This window comes from Triplophysa dalaica, chromosome 23 (genome assembly GCF_015846415.1).
Source record: "Triplophysa dalaica isolate WHDGS20190420 chromosome 23, ASM1584641v1, whole genome shotgun sequence".
Taxonomy (NCBI): Eukaryota; Metazoa; Chordata; class Actinopteri; order Cypriniformes; family Nemacheilidae; genus Triplophysa; species Triplophysa dalaica.
Genome location: NC_079564.1, coordinates 106,472 through 125,740, shown reverse-complemented (window position 1 = coordinate 125,740; position 19,269 = coordinate 106,472). Strand labels below are relative to the sequence as shown.

The following is a 19,269-nucleotide window of genomic DNA, read 5'->3' as shown; positions in this document are numbered from 1 at the left end:
TTATTGCTGCCAAAGGAGGGTCAACCAGTTATTAAACTAAAGGTTCACATACTTTTTCCACCCTGCACTATGAATGTTTACATGTTGTGTTCAATAAAAACATATAAACGTATAATGTTTGTGCGGTATTAGTTTAAGCAGACTGTGTTTCTCTATTGTTGTGACTTAGATGAAGATCAGAACACATTTTATGACCAATTTATGAAGAAATCCAAGTAAGCCCAAAGGGTTCACATACTTTTTCTTTCAACTGTAGATGTAGAGGTCACATGATCTGGATTACATTTACATTTAGTCATTTAGCAGACGCTTTTATCCAAAGCGACTTACAAGTGGGGTAGGCAATGGAAGCAATAGGGAAAGCATAAGTACAACAAAAGCATAAGTGCAATCCAAAAAGAAGACTGGTCTAATATAACCTAACACTGTGTACAGAACCAATTCAATTTATTTTTATAAAGAGTAGAGAAGAAATAGAAGTCAGAACTGATGTGTCAGATGTTGACGGAAGACATGTGTTTTCAGACCTTTCTTAAAGATGGCTACAGAATCTGCAGATCTTGTACCGGCGGGCAGATTATTCCACATAGGTGGAACAGATCCGGAGCAGGTGCGTTTTTACCTTTACGATATTGATAACTACAATAATATTGACTTTTGATTGCAGACTTGATAAATGTGAGCTCAGTGTGAGATCTCTTCTGAAATTCTAATGACAGACACATTTGAGATTTCTGCCTCTTTTTCTTATGTTGGCTTAGATATATCTGAAACCTATGGCACAAAACTTTCCATTGCACAAAAAACTTTTCCTATTTTCACAATATAGAATTAAAATATGAAAAGAAACTTGTTACAGCTGTTATTGATTGAAACATTTCATTTAGACACAAATAGACATTTATCATGAGAGAACTTGTGGGTTTATTTCTAAAAAAATATTGAGTCTTCATTGGGAACTGAACCGCTTGTGTATAATGATATAAAAAAAATAAACAAATAAAGAGTCAAATTCATTGCACCTCTTCAGGTTTATTTTGTTAACAAACACACAGTTATGAAAACATCCCAAAAATGATTTAAAATCTTAATGAAACAGTCCATTTCTGCAAAGAACAGAAGTTCAGGAAGCGATTGTCACCCTATCACCACCATCACATGTTTTTATGTGTCATATAAATAAAGATTAATAGCACACATGCTAAACAAAACCTGACCCCATAAAACATTCCTGGATCCCTCGAACACCATTTTCTCCACACACCAGCCAAAGCATTTGCTCCCAAAACATTTCTTCAAGCTAAAAAGGAATGAAAGAACTTTTCAAATAATTCAAGATGCAGGACATAATCGACATTTAAATATTTACACGTGTGTTTGCCTGGTAAGTTTAGATTTGGTTTCTTAGTTTGGTGTGAAATAAGCAACACGGTAGAGCCCTCATACAGTCATTTGACTTGATCAGTACTCCAGACCCCGCATGCTGGCAATGGAGGACGACAGTCTGCGTGGGAGGGGCTTAGCCGTTGGCCAATATTCCTCTGGTTTGGCACGAAGAAGAGTTACGATGTTCTGCAGGGTTCTGGAGGTTTGTAGGCCCAACGCATCCATGACATTACTCAGGTAATCTGTAAAGACAAACAAAGAAAAGCAAGAGGGTTTTAAAGATGAGCGCTACAATCAAAAATTGACTGATTGTGAATAACACACTCATCATACTCAGCGTTCTACAATCATTATGTCAACGTTTGTTGTTGTTGTAGATTGGGGAGCAAAAGTATGACACAACATTGAACATTTGTGCTTCATAAAGTAAACATTTCCACATGTTTCAGAAAACATACCTCCATCTGCACTATTAAAATCTAATCTAAAGAAATCTACCCCGTGCTGCGTGTCAGTTATTGATTGTGGATAATGGTGCAGTGATGTAATTATGACGTCACCAATGTCCGTCGCAAGCTGTTTGGTTGCATGTTGGTTCAGCTCTGGAATCTGTAGGATGACATCACAATAGGTCTGCATGGTTGCCCTGGCGATAGACCCCAGCCAATAATCTGCAGTGTTTTCAAGCTCTGGAACATCATCACCTAGAGCAAGAAAAAACAGAGAAAGTTTGCTTATTTGTGTGCGAGTGACACAATTCTGTCAGGTTTACTGTGTTGATATATAACCTTGTTCTGGTGGGTATGGCAGTTTGCCGGTATGTAAAGCAAGTTCTAGTGCTGGATCCTCCTGAGCCACAAACGGCTCCAAATGCAATGGCAAAGACATGATATACTGCCCGATCTATAAACACAAACAAACACATACAAGAATATATGTATTCTTACTATAAATTAGGGCTGTCAAAGGATTAATCACATCCAGAATGAAAGTTTGTGTTAACATAATACATTTTTAAAACATTATATGTAGTTTAAATGACTGGTAAATATGATTTAATACATGTAATCATTTCTTCATATGTATATGTTTACATTTGCATTTATGCATTTGGCAGATGCTTTTATTCAATCGACTTACATTGCATTATCCTATACATTTATACTTATGTTTTGTGCAAAGCCCTAGGATCGAACCCACAACCTTGCGTTATTAATGCAATGCTCTTAACACTGAACTACAGGTAAGGTGTACGTGTGTATAACTTGTATTCTGGATGCGATTAATCGTGATCAATCATTTGACATCCCTAGTATAATCCTTTTATAAATAATTAAAACATTTTCGTGCCTTTAATTTATGACTTTATAGCTGCAATCTGTAACTGGTTTTGGTTAAACATAAAAAAACATGTTTATATCCTCTTTTTTTCCCATAATCCATTCACAACAGAAAGTTTATAATGATGATTAATAATTTGAGCAGTCTAGGTCACTATGCCGTACAGATGAACAAGAGTATGCCGACATGTAAGTGTATACATTTAAGCGTGTCTTGTAGTGATTAGTAAGAGCTTTCAAGCTTTCCTGTAGCTCAGTGGTAAGAGCATTGCGTTAACAACACAAGGTTGTGGGTTCGATCCCTGGGGATTGCAAATACCTATGTATAAATTTAATAGGATAAAAGCAATGTAAATCGCTTTGGATTAAAGCATCTGCCAAATGCCTAAATGTAAATGTAGTCACAATGTTTCACTTCATATACGAACATAGACTAACTCTTGCCATCTGAGGATATGTTAATATTGTCTTACATTAGCGATGTACTCTTGTGGTGACAAACTGAAGGCCGGCAGATCATCAGCTAGTGTTTCGCTCAAATCAGCAGAGCCGCGACCCTTGAAAAGTCAAATGCAGAGTCAGACACAAGTGCCTCATTGATGAACCTCAACGCTCACCTAACTCAACCTGAAGTTTGTGAAACACTGAGCAAGCACCTCGGGTTTGTTAAGACGGCAGAGTTGATGTTTGATTTGCAGAAACACAGAGTCAAACGCGAGCTGATTGGCCTGTTGGTTCAGACGCGTCAGAGCGGCGCGAGTCTCGGCCAGTAAGCTTGAGTTTCCTGTTCCTTTCTCCTGCACGTAAAACGTCAAAGAGTTCATTGTCACAAATATGAAAGAACGCAGCAATGACACACAAATGAAGAAGTAAAACCTTGAGCGAGTGCAGCGTCTCCAGCAGATTATTATACTCCGCAGCGTTTGTTTGCTGAAGGTAATTATATTCCTGCCATGGGTTCTTTTGGCTCCGCCTCTCAGTCACTCCCTCATGTAAGCCGGTCAGACTTCTGGGGTTAAACCCCTCCCACAGGAAACGTCCCGCCCTCCCAAGGATCCTGATAAAAAAAACATTGTCCAATTGTGACACAAGCCGAGAAAATATGCAGACAAAAAAAACTTGACCCTAAAAGATGGAGTTCTTCCCGTGTCATTTCAAAGCTGTATGCCTCTCTTATGCAGAGAAGATATTTCTAAATAATCACCCAACAACACTCAAACCCATTGAGTTCCATAGTGTGGCACATTTCCCAAAATATCTTCTTTTGTGTTTCACATGTTTTAGGGTGATGCGTATACAAATACATCTAAAGTGTGTTTTCATCTCTTACTTGTTTGACAGCTGTTGTTCAAAAGCTCCACATTGTCTAAGCAGTTCTCCACAGGTCGCTATGATCCTGAGAAACACAGAAAAAAGAGGTTTTTTAAAGTGAACTTACCCTCAAACCCCAAAAACAAAACTCCACCCACCTCACAGAGTTCTGAAAGGCTGTCCAATCCTCTGTGAAGACTTCAGAAGTGGGCGTGTCCTCCAATTTGTACTTCTTTCGGATCGACTGAAGAGTGACAGAAAAATCTGACACGTATCTGCGAAAGAGCAAAAACACGCTCAATACTGTGAGTGACCCGTTGGCGTTCGAATGTAAGCGTAATAAATGTGTGCATGACTCATACTTGCTGAAAAGACCTCGGAGGGCTTTGATCAGCCCACACACACCCAGACCGTCGGTAAACTTAACACAGCGATCCACAGCGCCGCCTGCCAAACCAAAGACCTTCTGCACAGAGTGTGTGAGTTCCAACACACAGTCCAACACCTCACCACGCTCCTAACATAAACAGACAAACTTAGATGCAAAATATTGTTTCTCTATTATACGCAGAAATATATGAAGAGCTTCTCACCAGTGGAACAGCGCTGAGCTGGACCAGCAGATTGGTCTCCTCCAGGTCTCCATATTGCATTTGAGAAGTCTTATAAGGCGAATACACACACAACACCAGCTCTGCAACCTTCAACATGTTGAACTCACCTAACACACAGAGAGAATGAGCAGAACTCTCACACATTCACAAGAAAATATGATTTTCAAATACACAATTAGGTCAAAATCTTAACTGGATTTTTTTGTCAATAAATATTGTTTCTATAAATTCTCATTGAAGTGAAAACCAAATGATTCCCATAAATGATTATTCAAATAATTTTTCGGCAAAAAAACGAATTCACTACAATAATTACTACCAAATTTACAATTAAAGCATTTGAATCAAATATATTTATTTTATTCAATCTTTTCTCCAATATATTTATAGCCGTTTTATAGCAAAGCAGCTGTAAATAAATATGTTGTGAAATAAACTGACAGAATAATAATAAAAATAATCAATGCTTTGGCGCTAAAAATTCAGATGTTTGATAAACATAAATATTAAATAATACGAAATCATGTCAAATTAACCGTTTGTTTTCTAAATTTTGTCATGTCACACTTCAGGACACATGTTCGTCAACTACTCGTATACTCTTCAGAATGTGATTCTAATCTCTAAACTTATCGGAATCAGTGTTCACCAAACTTGACCTTTGGAACGTGCCAAAATGCAAACGTCTGTGTCTTCGATCTGCTCCAGTCGCATGTGTATAAATGGAAGTCTAGTGTGACGGCAGTTTAAATCAAGTGCATGTGGACACAAACAGTATTCACACACCGAGCTGTGGCTGCATCGCTGCTTCTAGACTGCGACCAAAGTTCGCCGCCGTCTGATGGAGTTCCAATAAGATGTCGAGGCGACATTCACTTGAGCAGCGTTTTAAAGCGGCTGCAATGCATTCTGGGATAGACGGCGACATCGCCCCTAATGTCTGGATCATGAGTACGGTGACCACCTCGCAGGGGTTTCTAAACACCTACAAACATGGAGACATTGGTGAGTGTGTGTGACCCTCAGAGCTGGAGAGGTGTCAGACGAGTCGTGTGAGTGTACCTGACCGCTCCACTGTAACTGTGTGTGCCATGTGGACAGAAGCGTGTCGTAGAACTCAGAGAGCTGCTGTTTCAGAGGGCCGTCTGACTGACATATGCTTTCCCAAACTGATAACAACCCTGCCTGAAAACACAAACACACACGTCATACTACAACTGGATTTAAAGAGACAGTTCACCCCAAACTGAAAATTCTGTCCGTCTGAAAATCATTTATTTACCCTTGTGTCATTCCAAACCTGTTTGAATTTCTTTCTTCTGCAGAACACAAAAGATATTTTGAAAAATGCTGATAACCAAACAACATTGTGGTTTTGTGTTCATTTGGTGGTAGTCAATAAGGTTCAGAGACATTTCTCAAAATATCCTATTTTTTGTTCCACATGATCATATACAGTGTGAATAAATGATGACATTTAAAACAGTCTGATAGGAAACATCAGCCTTATTTTACCTTGTGGCATTTGTAGTAATATGCCAGTAACTGTGGCATTCTGTCCATTTCTGTGAACACTCTTACAAAAAGCTTGGCTTGATCTAAAACACAAACACACACACACACACACACACACAATGATTAACATTATGCAAACACAAATAACAAAACACAATTCAGCTGTAAAATCAGAGGGAATAAACTGGGCTATGATATCCATGTTTGCACAAGCATTCTATACTAATGTGCCATGTAGCTAAAAACTATAAACAGAGTTCAAATCAAGTAATGTGAATAAATACATTCATTTAAAATACACCTAATTATGAGTTTGCTTACTTTTGTGCAACATACATGTGAAGTCTAGCAGAGTGGCTTATAAACCATCCCTCATGAAGTACAGGTCATAATCTAGCCAGCAGGTGGCAACAAATAGTTTTGATTGATGAACTTTTGTTATTTTACCCCTAAACTATTCTCACATCAGTTTAACAATCACAAGGACTGTCATGCATACGTCATTCTGTTAACCAGTCCTACAATCGTGATGCAGGTGATAAATGTGAATTTGTATTATCATGCACGTGTCACCGATAGACAGCGAGTTGAACGTGGCGACGATCTGTGGGCTGGCGAGAGCTTCCAGTCTGTTCTTCAGAGCTTCCAGCTGAACACATTTCTCGCTGTAATCCGGAGTGTCCACTAACATGGCCAAACTACCCTGCATAGCCGCCAGTTTACTGCTGATCACAGCTACGTCCTGCGAGCAAACATACGCATCACATCCACTCCATCAACTTCCTGTTGATCACTGGAACATACACGCTGTACTTCAACATACTCCACCTGTGTTTTATAGGTCTCCTCGATATCAGCGCTCAGAGTGCTCCATTTATCTGCTTCCTGAAGAGCGTCTGCTGCTAACTGCATGCGAGACTTCACCTGATCGATCTCTACCAACACCTGCAAAACACGACATCATACAGACGGCCATTACACCCTCACCACCTTTTCATCATGTGGAGAACCACTTGGTTTACACTTCTTAAATGTTTGTAGAGGACCTATATGACAGTGTTATATATTAAATGTATGGTTATGTGCAAATGTCGGCTTCAAATGCTGGTATGCAACCACTATATTGTTCATCCATTTAACAGCGCACCTTCATAGACTGCACAGTGTCCTGTTCAAATCTCTTGATGTCCTCTTTAACCAAAATCATCTGATCCTTCAGAAACGAAGCCTCCTGCTTCACAGCCTCAACGTCCCGCAATACTCGAGGCATATTCTGCAGGGCCTGGATGCTGCTCTCTGAGAGAGAGAGAGTAACTTAACTTATAAATGAATTCATTGGGACGTATACACATATCTAATGAAATCACTCATCCTATATAGATTCATTGACATATGATGATGACATCATTTGTCTTAGAGTTATGAAGCTTAATAACAACTATCGAGTTACTAATAGATGAAAGTATACACAAAATCCATCCCTCACCCTCTATGGAGTTGTTGACCTCTTGAATAAACAGCTGCAGCTTCATGACCAAAGTAGAAGCGTGCGCGTCAGTTTTTCCAGGTGCATCTTTCTGAACCACTTTGAAGGCTCCATTCACCCAATCCTTCACATCAAAATCATCTGCTAGGAATTTAGAGAAGTCCATTCTCACCCCCTTTGAAACCCCTGTGGAGCCAGATTCAAAGAGAACAACTTACAAACAAGGAAAGAAAGAAACCAGACTACTGTCATCTACATCAATGAAATATATCGAAGTTATTTCTTATACAACTAACTGAATCGCTCCAGTCTATTCCATAATTCTTGCCAACACCAGCCTTACCACGAACATAAAATAAACAGCCCAGGAGAACGATATAACCATGACCACCAGATATAATTCAAACAGTACGATCGCTTCCTCCAGCGTTGATTTAAGAAAATAATTGTAATAAACAGATTCTGAGCTCAATGTTTCCGGGTTGGGCTCGTCATGATGCGCATCGGTGAGAAACCAAAGTGGCGAACAAACGTTCCGCTTTCGGGTTTCTAGCGAACAAAAACCTTTAAGCAGAAACTAAAACACTGTGCGTCTGTACGTGGAAAACTACTAAGGTATACAGCTTATATTATTGTTAATATAAATAATCATGTAACGACATTGAATATATTCAAGAGATGTTTTTTGAGTGACGTGGCTGTGTTGCCTATTACGTTGCTCGTGTGGATGTCATGCGCACTGCGAAAATAAAATACTGATTCGTGCTGCTAATGAAACACATTTAAAATGATTTTATGCCCAATACACTTTCATCTCATGAGGCTTTTCGAATTTTTATTAGAATTAAGAATCAAATTAAATCAAATCCTTAACTCTCACAAAGGAAAGAAATCCGGTAGGCCTATTTATGTTATTGTTCTCATTAATATGAGACAGTAAATTAAAAAAGATTATGTTTTGCTTATGCTGTTACATACCTGGTGATGTAATGATTTGATGAAATCCTGTCATAAAGTACCGAGCACCTGCTGTATATGAAATGTAGCTTATTTCTGCCTCCTGCTGGATAATTATTGAATTACGTCTTCAAGTCTCAAAATTTGGTGCAGTTAATTGAACTGCAATGTAATATAATATAATATAAAATAATATCATATAATGATTAGGGTTGGGAAACGTTTAAATTTTATTGATTCAGATTATAAATGATTCCCAGTTTTGATTCCACAGTTGAAGTAAAACATTTAGATATCAATCTGTATGGTCATTGAGCCTGCTTACTGACTTGTTTCCAAACAATATATATGAGCACCATTTTGTGTAATATACACACAAATCCACAATTTGTATTACCATAGCTGAACTACATCATTAAACTATAGTAACTATAATGAAACAGTGGTTAATTTGGGGTTCCTGTGCTTTTTAATGCAAATACTAAAGTTAAACTATGCTTACTATAGTAAAAATGTTGTTAATTTTCATATGGCTTTTATTGAGATATCAGCAGGTCACGCAACACGTGTAGTTTTCTGAAAAAATGCACATGGGAATTGATAAGAGAAATTCACATTTTAATCTCAAATATCCTATTTCTATTGCTTTTGTTTCCAATCCGATTCCCTTGATTTTCGATTCCCAACCCTAAATATAATATAATATAACATAACATAACATAACATAACATAACATAACATAACATAACATAACATAACATAACATAATGTAATTTAATTTAATTTAATTTAATGTAATATTATATAATAAATTGTAATATAATAATAGAGCATTTTGTTATCTATATGCAAATTTAAAGGCCAGGCCAATTTGTATAGGACATAATAAAGTCTTAAGAAACTCAATGATAAAACAAATAAGAAAATATAGTCTGTGTTCACCTTTCATGACTTTAGTTTCATGCATGTTTTAAAACTTCCTGACCTTATCTTCTAGATACATCCATAATCTCATCTACACCGTCACCTACAAATGTTCAGAAACGTAGAAAAAATGTGGTCAAATGATCTTTGTCTGTACACGAGATAAGAGGTGATGACACTGACCCGATCAGACCTCTGAAATACAAATAGACACACACACAGGTTTGTTTTGCTATCTTTGCATACACGTCTGTTTTTATACAGACTTAATGCTATTTTCTGTATAATGTGCTCTGTGTTCCTTCTAAGAATGAGCTGTTGAAACCAATTTCAGACTCTTTTTAAGAGTTTTGTTTACTATCCGTTCTAAGTTATCACAACAATCTGATCAGAATATGTAAATGATTTTAGTGAGATAAGACACGCATTTGTGCATGAACAAATACAGCTACACAGCTACAGTCAATCATGTGGAGAGTTTATTTTTATTTCTTGGCACCTGACAGAGCAGATCACATCATTATTTTGAAAAAAAAACACAGATTTGGCGTATAATGTCATAAAACACCATAATGTTTCCTCAATGCTGAAAATATTCATTATGCTGCGGTGCTTTGTAGGGCACACTTGAAAGTAGAACACTACAGGGCAGCAGCACTTATCATGAGGCAGAATTAGATGTCACCATCCGGAGATGGTTTTTAGGACAAACCTCCGGGCCTCAAAGAGACCGATATCATCTAGATATTGCAAAACTACTGCTAATCTGAGAGGTGGAGGATCACACCCTTAAATCAGCTTGATCTTTTGACCATTGTGTTAAAATAGTTTAAAACAACAAAATCTGTCATGATTCATAAATTTAGTCTTATTACGATTCTCACAGTGTTCAGAAGAGCAAAGTTTCACATTAACCTCAAATTTTTCTCACGCAAATGATGATAGTAATGATAAAACCACACGTATATTCTCAACTCTTCATATGAGATATGAAACTGCTCTCTTGCTGCAGCTGGTCTGAAATCAAATGTTTTATCATGATTATTTCCCTGCAAAACAAAGTTTTATATTTGTGACTTGTGTATTTGAGGTTGTCATGCAAATGAAAACAATGAAAGGGGATTTTAATATAGGACCCTTACCCTTGACTTCATGTTGATTTAATGCTGTGGATTGTCATGTTCTCATCACGAATGTTTGCCCATATCAGTGTGGATCTGTAGCTGAAGTTACCCACCACCTATCACAACCATCTCGCGCTCTGAAACACACAAGTGTGATGCTGGTGCTTAGGAAACTTTCAAATGTGTTACCGAAATTTGCTGATCTAAATGCCCAAGTGTGAAAATGTGGGAGAAGATAAAAGGAACGACATCTGTTAAAAGATTAAAAGAGTGGAAGACCAAGAGATAGAGAGAGAGAGGGAGAGAGAGAGATGGAGAGATATTGAGAGAGAGAAAGAGAGAGAGAGAGAGAGAGAGGGAGAGAGAGATGGAGAGATATTGAGAGAGAGAGAGAGAGAGAGAGAGCGAGAGAGAGAGAGAGAGAAAAGAGAGAGAGAAAAGAGAGACAGAGAGAGAAAGAGATGGAGAGATATTGAGAGAGAGAGAGAGAGAGAGAGATGGAGAGATATTGAGAGAGAGAGAGAGAGAGAGAGAGAGAGAGAGAGAGAAAAGAGAGACAGAGAGAGAGAGAGAGAAAGAGATGGAGAGATATTGAGAGAGAGAGAGAGAGATATTGAGAGAGAGAGAGAGAGAGAAAAGAGAGACAGAGAGAGACAGAGAGAGAGAGAGAGAGAGAGAGAGAGAGAGACTTCACAACGAGTGATCTTTTATCAGTATAGCAGATGCTTCTACTACAGGTAAGCTCATTGTGACACACTCTTTGAATCTTTACATAAAACAAGTTCTATTTCTTTATTCTTTCTGTGGTTTCTCACTTTTCTTCTGTACTTTACTGTACTTCACATGGTGTAATAGTGTGTTTTCATGTAAATTGCAGCTATAGTTTGATGTTGAAACTCACATGAAAAACTTTCAAATTGATGGACAGTTGTGTAGCTACAACATTAACACGTTTCCTGCGTCTTCGTAAACAGAATGATCTCATGATGTAAATAGGGTTTTTAGACAGAGGTTTTCTGTGCGGGTCACATTTTTGGGTGTCCGTCGGCCACACAAGAAAAGGTTAGATCTATCAGCCGATGCATTTCTCATCAGACTCTTACATTCACTTTCAGCAAGAGCAGATAGTTCAGGCGGCTCAGTGTGTGGGGTTTTGATGGTGTTTGAGTAACACACATGGAGGGGAGAGTATTCACTCAACATCATAATCTCATGTTTGATGGAGCTGGTTTTAGGGGTTTTCCGTCTGAACTTTTGCCAACATGTGTGTATTTGTTGTTAACAGGGTGGAGTCAACATGCACTGCATTCTCTTCTTCATCACAGCACTCTGTGTTTCTGATATATTCATCACATTAAGTAAGAAGGTCTACTGCTATTCCCCTTGTGCTTTATTTATCATTCCATCGCGACATCTCAGAAGGCATTATTATTCTCATTTTTGCATTTTGAAGACACTTTGATCCAAAGCAACTTGTTTATTAGAGTGTAATGTTCCCTGAGTGATCTACCAATTGAGTCACAGTCTCTTACGGTGGACGTGTGATGTGTGAAAATGTGTTCAGGTGCTCAGTATCGTCTGGAGTGTCTCAATGACTATATATCGACTGTAACCTGCTCTCTCAACATCTCTGAATTCCCGGGCAACGTGTCGGCGTATAGACTAGAGTTCAGCTCATTCGGGTGAGAATCCGACTCACAGTTCACATCCATCAGATGTTTAATGACAAACGCCGTGTTTGGTTGATGTTGTGACTGTGCTCGTGTGTGGTTGTAGCGAACATGAAAACTGCACACTGACAGTGAGAGAGGAGTCTCTGGTGTGCGTGTTGGATTTCTCTCCGGTCATCTTCAGTGATGTGGACAGCTACTCTATCTCCCTTCGTTCCGGTTACCATGGCAACAACATCTCAGTGGTGCTGGATGGTGACTATGTGCCTAAGAACACGGTAAGAGCGGGACGGCACGTCAAAGGCAGATATCTGACCAAAGAGCATAACCTGCTCATCTCACTGATGTGTGTGTTTTGCAGTACGTCCGCTGGCTCCGTGTAATCTGACTTTGATCTGGAACAAGGACGGAGCTGTTGTGCAGTGGCAAAGTGGATATAACCCAAAGCGCTTGATCATAACGCATCTCCAATACCAGCTCAGCATAGACAGCAGACATGCAGAAGTGTGAATCAAATGTGCTTCTGCTCTTACAGAATGAACATCAACCGGACATTTGGTCTTAATGTTCCTGCTCATTTTGTTCAATGATTAAATCTCTTGTCCTTTAGTTTCCTATGTTTTCTAGATAGATCACATTTTTTTGTTATTAAATATGAAATGTATGCTTGCCGTGTCTACAGACTTATCTGGTGACTGTTAGGGATGAGAAGGTGTTTGTGGAGGAGCGTAGATTCAAAGCTCACACCAATTACACAGTGCGCGTGCGAACACAGCCAAATCAAGAGTACTACAGGGGCGTCTGGAGTGAATGGAGTCCTCCCTTATACTGGAGCTCAGGTGACACTTTTTCATTCAACTATCAACTCACATGTTTGTCTTAAAAAGGAGAAATACAAATAAAATCAAACGAGACAACTGTTCAAGACTAAAATGAATGAGGATCGTAGAGGTCAAACAATCTGGATTTGGGTTCATATGATCTTCAATAATGTTGACTTCTGACTGCAGATGATACAAATCTGAGATCAGTTTGACACATCGTTGACATCTCTTCTCAAACTCCCATGTTTGTCAGATTTCTCACTCTTTATTTCAGGCTAAACCTCCATCTGCTCTACATTTAATCTCATTGATGCCTAAGAGAAATAACTGAGATATTAAAGAGATCTCATCTGACATTTTTCTATTGGAACACTCAAACAGTTGTGATATTGTGTAACTGTGTGTGTGTTTTAGAAGTTTCTAAAGAAAGCTCTTTCCACATGAACACATATCTTCTGCTCATGCCCGTGTCACTGGTCCTTCTCCTCTGTATCTCATACTCCAGGTTAGACTCATGATTTTAATAATAATCCGGACAAATTTCTGTCTGTTGTTAAGTATGAATGATTGAGATGATTGTGTGGCAGATGCAGAAAGCAGGAGTATGTCCCGTCACCGGCCCCGTATTTCAGAGACTGGAACAGAGACCTTCAGGTACTACAATCTTCACTTAAACACACGTGATTGCACGCTGGTCTTATGACTTTCATCTGCACAATTCTGTTCAATTTCTGTGCAAAAAAAGTCAAGTGAAAAACTTGCCGTTAATGGTTTTTGAGAGTTTAGTTCATAAATGTTTTTGAATGTCTTTGGTTTAGGTTTCCCCCTCAATTATCTGTCCTTTTTCTCATCCACAGTAGTAAAGATTGATTATATTTAAGATGCATGGTTTGATGTCATATAACCTCTGACCCATAAAACACCACCAACAAAGAATTACATTTAGAGACTCGCAATCTCACCACAGCCCATAGACAGCAGCAGAGAGAATCGGGTTTTTCCATTGACATAAACCTTTACAGTACTTAGTACTAGAAAAAGATATTCAGAAGTCCGACTCCCAATTATTTCTTTTGAGTTATCAAATACATTTATTCATTTGGCAGATGCTTTAAAAACCTCGGCATTGTTAGCACCAAACTCTAACCACTGAGCCACAGGAAAGCTGATTAAAAAAGATTTCAACAAAACAGAATTTGTTTACAAAAGTATAATTGTTTATTTTCAGATCCATTCATTGCTCTCAGGTAAGATGAGAGATGTCATGCAAGGGGATGAGGCTTTACAGATCCACATTGTGACCGAGAACGACGACACGCCCCCCAAACAAATGACAGAAGAGCATGAATCCACACCACCCCAATCTCCTGTGGGTTCAGAGGTCGACTCGGGCTGTTGGATTCGTGATGTCATGGCAACAGAGAGAGGAAGCATAACATGCAGTGAAGACTACTGTACACTTTCTCATTCACTGCACACTTACGCTGTGTGATATTACACACATAATCCGCTTAAAGTTAGAAAACCAAGCAACGTTTGAGCAAGAAGGATTTTATTGACATCACTTACAACATATTAAACTTTGCGTTGAAAAACAAAATCATGCGAAAGATTCCTTGCACTGAGGCCCTTGATAATAAAACCACAAGTTTATTTAGCACATTTAAGAGTTAAAACACACCAGAAGCAAAGCACAAGAGAGAAAACCACTGAAACATCTTAACATGTCATTTTGTAGACCTTTTTCAACTACGTACACAATCCCTTAAATATTTACTAACCTTGTTGCTATTTTCTGCAAATGATACTTCTGTCTGTCTTGAAAGATATTCTACAAGATTGTTAAGAGCTTCTGCTATCACTCATTGTGTTGTTATACTCCTAATATTTCAATGATCAATGCAGCTGTAGAAAATGTATAAATAAACTTAGGTGTATAAAATATTTGAAATATGTAGAGACATCTTTTCCTGTTTATAGTGTGCTTTTAAACATTTGAACACAAGGAGTATTTTGTAGAAAGTTTTATTAAACATACACACAATCTGTGAACACATGTTCCCATCAAACAGAGAAGAAACGTACATCATGCTGGAGAGAATCCAACTCTGGTTCCACTTTTCCCTCGAGTAAATGTTCTGGACTTTAACTGACATATCAACATTAGACAATCCTAGACAGATCTAAGACCACGTGACTGGTCAAATACATCATGTCCTATGAAGAGCAAACCGGTCCTAGATCAGCATTCTGGGGGAAATATCAGCATGAAGCACAGTCTTACCTACCAACATAATGTAATAAACCATCCAAAAACACACACAGGAACATACACAGACTCACACGCACGCACGCACACACACACAACACACACACACACGCTGTGGGAAGAAAACCCCACAAACATAATAAAATGACACGTTTGTGTATTCACACACCAGCTGAACAGAGCTAAAAACAGCCTGCTTTGACCGAAGACTGAGATGTCATTTCTCAATGGGAATTCAACGTGGGTAAAGAAATTTGACATCATTCTGATATCATTCTGACTGAGCAGAACGGAGAGAATATGAAAGTAAAAGGAAAGAGGAGTGTGTAAAAGTGTAAGGTTGATGGCACAGATGTCATATTTTAAGTCCTTTTAGTCCCGGCAAGAGGACAGCACGAGTATCCACATAACCTCTCATTCCTCCAGTCTCTCGTCAGGTTATTATGGGGAGAATTTTTTGGCCTGTGCACGAACTCTTTTCTCATACTCCACTCGATTCTGACTGTAAAGAGAGACACAGTCAATAACTCAAACATCTGTTGCTTACTCAAGAAAGGTCTCAAAATGGTATGCGCTGCTTTTCTAGGCAACATTCTTATGTAGCACAGGTGTGAAGGTTACTATGAACCGTTAACACATATAATGGACGTTGATGAATACTATCAATTAAACAGTTAAAAAGTCCTTCAATAAAGTTAAACAAAGGGTTTAGTGCTCACCGTGTCTACACTGCTGTTGTTAAAATAAGCATGATGTGTCTCTGGGGCTTAAAGGAGCGGAAGAGGCTTAAATAAAACGCGCTTGGTGCTATAGATACAGCACTGAAAGGCCATTGTGACCACAGAGCTTACTTGTGTTGACACACTGTTCACTTTAGGAGGTTTTTCTTAATTTACCGCAAAGTTGCCGGTGAATGATGTGACAAATATACTACTTGTAAATACTATGTAAACTTTTAAAACATACTGATGTTATTTCTACAGCTTTCCTGTAGCTCAGTGGTAACCTCATTGGGTTAACAACGCAAGGTTGTGGGTTCGATCCCAGGGGATGGCACATACTTAGAAACAAATGTATAGGGTGATGCAATGTAAGACACTTTGGATAAAAGCGTCTGCCAAATGCGTAAATGTAATGGGTCACAGACACTCTATTCCATTGTAATGTGATGTAACTCAACTCTCTTGTCTTACAAGTTAATGGTTAATACTCACATGTTGTTAATCGGTCAGGATACAAATTCAGAGCTTAAAAATGATGTAGTGAAAGCGTACCAATATATAGTGTAAGCCTCTGCCTGAGCTGGATCCTGTATGTTTGGTTCATTTAGAAGCTCCTGAATCCCCAACAGGATCTAAAGAAGACAAGAAAAGACGATAATAGTGTAGTATTTTAAGAATATAACACTCTACCACTAAATCATGAAACTGAAAGACATTACACAGCAAATAGTAACACTGTGAACCTTAGGCAGAAGGTGTGAAAGTGTCTAAAAGAACTCTCGCTCCAGCATTACCCCATTAACCACTATCTGAACTATCTGCACCAACCTTAATCTACTTAAAGAACATCACACGCAATGTCATAACACCAGATGCACCAAAACGACAAAAAAGTGCCATCAAAGAATTCATGTAATGTGCTTAACTAGGTTTAAATCTTAATTCACTAGCTCAACTTTCCATGTTCACGAAACCTAGAGACATGTACGAAGGTCTGGTTTGACAGCGAACCATTTGTAATCTAGACCATTGTTTTGAACCTGTTTAATGGTGATGGCAGGTCTCCAGTCCTTGTCTTCCTCCAGAATGGACAGACACACCGTTCCTGAAGGATACACATTGGGATGGAACAGTGGAGGTTCAAATTTACCTACAGAAGAGAGATATGGAGTGAGTGATGACCCACAGCAGTTATATTCACACACCGGGGTGGAAATCTGTTTGTAATGACTCACATTTTGGGGGTGAAGATGGGTAGTCATCTTTAAATAGCATCCTTAACTTAAACAGCCCTCCTTCCCACGGTGTCTTGAGAATGATAAATAAAAATGTCATATGATGCTATACCAAACAGCTGAATAACTTAACACTTCCAAGAGAGCAGCCATACCCCCTTCTTTCCTGGAATTGCACATTCCCAGTTCATAAGATTCATTGTGCCGTCTGGGTTTTTTGTTGGCACAGCAACAAAGCCCTGGGGATGCAGACATGTTAGGGATTCTTATATAAAGCAGAAGTGATATGAGCTTGTACAGGAGAAAACAGGTGTTCTCATTTCAGGTTGTGGGGTCTGTAAGTGCTGTCAGTATATGACCGTGTTACTTACGAATGGATGGTCTTTCCTCCATGCTTTACGCTCTTGTGCAAGTCGACTCAGAGCAATGCCAGACATGACCACTAATTCTATGGAGAAAGGTGTCTAAGTATGTGTAATCTGAAAACAGATACATTTTCATTGATTCTGACCAGAGTTTGTGCTGCTAAAACTTTATGAAAAGGTATAATGTTATTATCAAAAGATATTCAATATGACCAAGTATATTTTATACAGATTGTTTTTCATTAACAGCTAGATCTCTGTGAGCCACATGATACATGTTACACTAAAGTTCATGCAAATATTGATCAAATCATCAGTAAAAATGACAGCTTCTTAATAACTGGCTGATTATTTTGAACCATTTAGAGCTTCACACGAACTCGATATCATTATAAACATTTCCTATTATGACATCACAGACGTTACGTTATTACATCATAATCAAGATTGTTTTTACATCCAAGTTATAACATGATAGTTAAGGTTTTAGCTCAATGTTATAATGTCACAGGGAATCGAGGTTACGATAGTAACCGGAGGCATTATCCCATCATGACCATTAGGGTCTTTAATTCTGCTTATGACAGTAATAGCAAGATTTTTAATTTCACATTATGACATCACATTATAATTCAGTCCGGCGCTTGAACGCCGTACATGAGCGCGCAGGACAAAGAAACTCGACTTCCTTTGACGCGAACGCGCGTTCACACAGCAACGGTGCCAAACAAAACCGATGCGGCCGTTTACCGGCCACCGAAACACAAAAATGCTTGACACGTCCCGAGAGAAGCGACTTACCTCGTGAATCCCAGCGTTATACGACTTCTGGGTCCGCTCACTCGAAACGTATTTGACTCAGAACCAATGCTGTGAAGTTTCCCTCCCGAAAACACATTCGGTTCTGAAACAGTCTAATCAGGACCAGCGAGGCTCCGTAAAGAACGCCTGAAAGAGATTCTGAATTAATTATACAAATACAAATGCAGTTAGTTTAACAGATCGATTTGCTGAAATGCTTTAGCTTAGAAATAGAGACGACGTGTGTTCGGGAAAGTGAGATATTGCTCTTCGCCTTGTAAAAAGATATTTACAACAGGCATTTCCCTAGACGTCTAACACTTAAAGGGATCGTGCCTCGATATCGATCTATCCACGAAAAATAAATAAATAATACAATTAAGGCAAAAAGGCACGCGTTCTTATGGGGGGTTTTGCCACAAATATTCTTGTCAAACTACATTAACGCATTTGGTAGAGGCATTTATCCAAAGGGACTTACATTACATTATCCTATAAATGTTTTTTGAGGATGTGGGATCGAACCAACGCAATGCTCTTACCAGTGAGCCACAGCAAACGTAAATATTAAAAAAATAAGATGGATAAAATCCTTATGGATAAGTCAATGAATCAAATGTGGTCAAAAATATTCTGTTATTGTCAAGTGAATGATGCAACACATATATAATTCCATTGACTCTTGTGCTCACAGAGCAATCGTTGTAATGGAAATGGTGCTCATGG

The 19,269-nt window shown here is 38.6% G+C and overlaps 3 protein-coding genes across 4 annotated transcripts; 1 reads left to right on the top strand and 2 right to left on the bottom strand.

The window, feature by feature from the left end:
• Positions 1-1,012: 1,012 nt before the first annotated feature.
• cog7 (component of oligomeric golgi complex 7) lies at positions 1,013-8,273 on the bottom strand. Its single transcript, XM_056739042.1, has 18 exons — positions 7,996-8,273; positions 7,653-7,838; positions 7,314-7,462; positions 6,995-7,111; positions 6,740-6,908; positions 6,167-6,249; positions 5,714-5,836; positions 5,438-5,636; positions 4,631-4,758; positions 4,400-4,554; positions 4,196-4,312; positions 4,057-4,122; positions 3,603-3,783; positions 3,383-3,523; positions 3,200-3,283; positions 2,175-2,289; positions 1,947-2,090; positions 1,013-1,628 (listed from the first exon to the last, which is right to left on the bottom strand). Exons 2-18 carry the CDS (start codon positions 7,816-7,818, stop codon positions 1,462-1,464), a joined length of 2,304 nt encoding a protein of 767 aa, XP_056595020.1. The 5' UTR covers positions 7,819-7,838; positions 7,996-8,273; the 3' UTR covers positions 1,013-1,461.
• Positions 8,274-11,253: 2,980 nt separating this feature from the next.
• LOC130412828 (interleukin-4 receptor subunit alpha) lies at positions 11,254-15,095 on the top strand. Its single transcript, XM_056737608.1, has 9 exons — positions 11,254-11,394; positions 11,943-12,015; positions 12,222-12,339; positions 12,434-12,630; positions 12,689-12,831; positions 13,010-13,166; positions 13,566-13,656; positions 13,739-13,805; positions 14,380-15,095. Exons 1-9 carry the CDS (start codon positions 11,380-11,382, stop codon positions 14,641-14,643), a joined length of 1,125 nt encoding a protein of 374 aa, XP_056593586.1. The 5' UTR covers positions 11,254-11,379; the 3' UTR covers positions 14,644-15,095.
• A 65-nt stretch (positions 15,096-15,160) lies between these two features.
• On the bottom strand, positions 15,161-18,691 carry ube2ib (ubiquitin-conjugating enzyme E2Ib). Of its 2 annotated transcripts, none has more exons than XM_056738939.1 (7): positions 18,544-18,691; positions 17,749-17,825; positions 17,533-17,616; positions 17,378-17,450; positions 17,183-17,292; positions 16,695-16,774; positions 15,161-15,922 (listed from the first exon to the last, which is right to left on the bottom strand). In XM_056738939.1, exons 2-7 carry the CDS (start codon positions 17,812-17,814, stop codon positions 15,862-15,864), a joined length of 474 nt encoding a protein of 157 aa, XP_056594917.1. In that variant the 5' UTR covers positions 17,815-17,825; positions 18,544-18,691; the 3' UTR covers positions 15,161-15,861. The 2 variants fall into 2 exon arrangements, with proteins under 2 accessions (XP_056594917.1, XP_056594918.1); XM_056738940.1 differs by having other exon boundaries at positions 17,749-17,856; positions 18,544-18,677.
• Between the last annotated feature and the right edge of the window lie 578 nt (positions 18,692-19,269).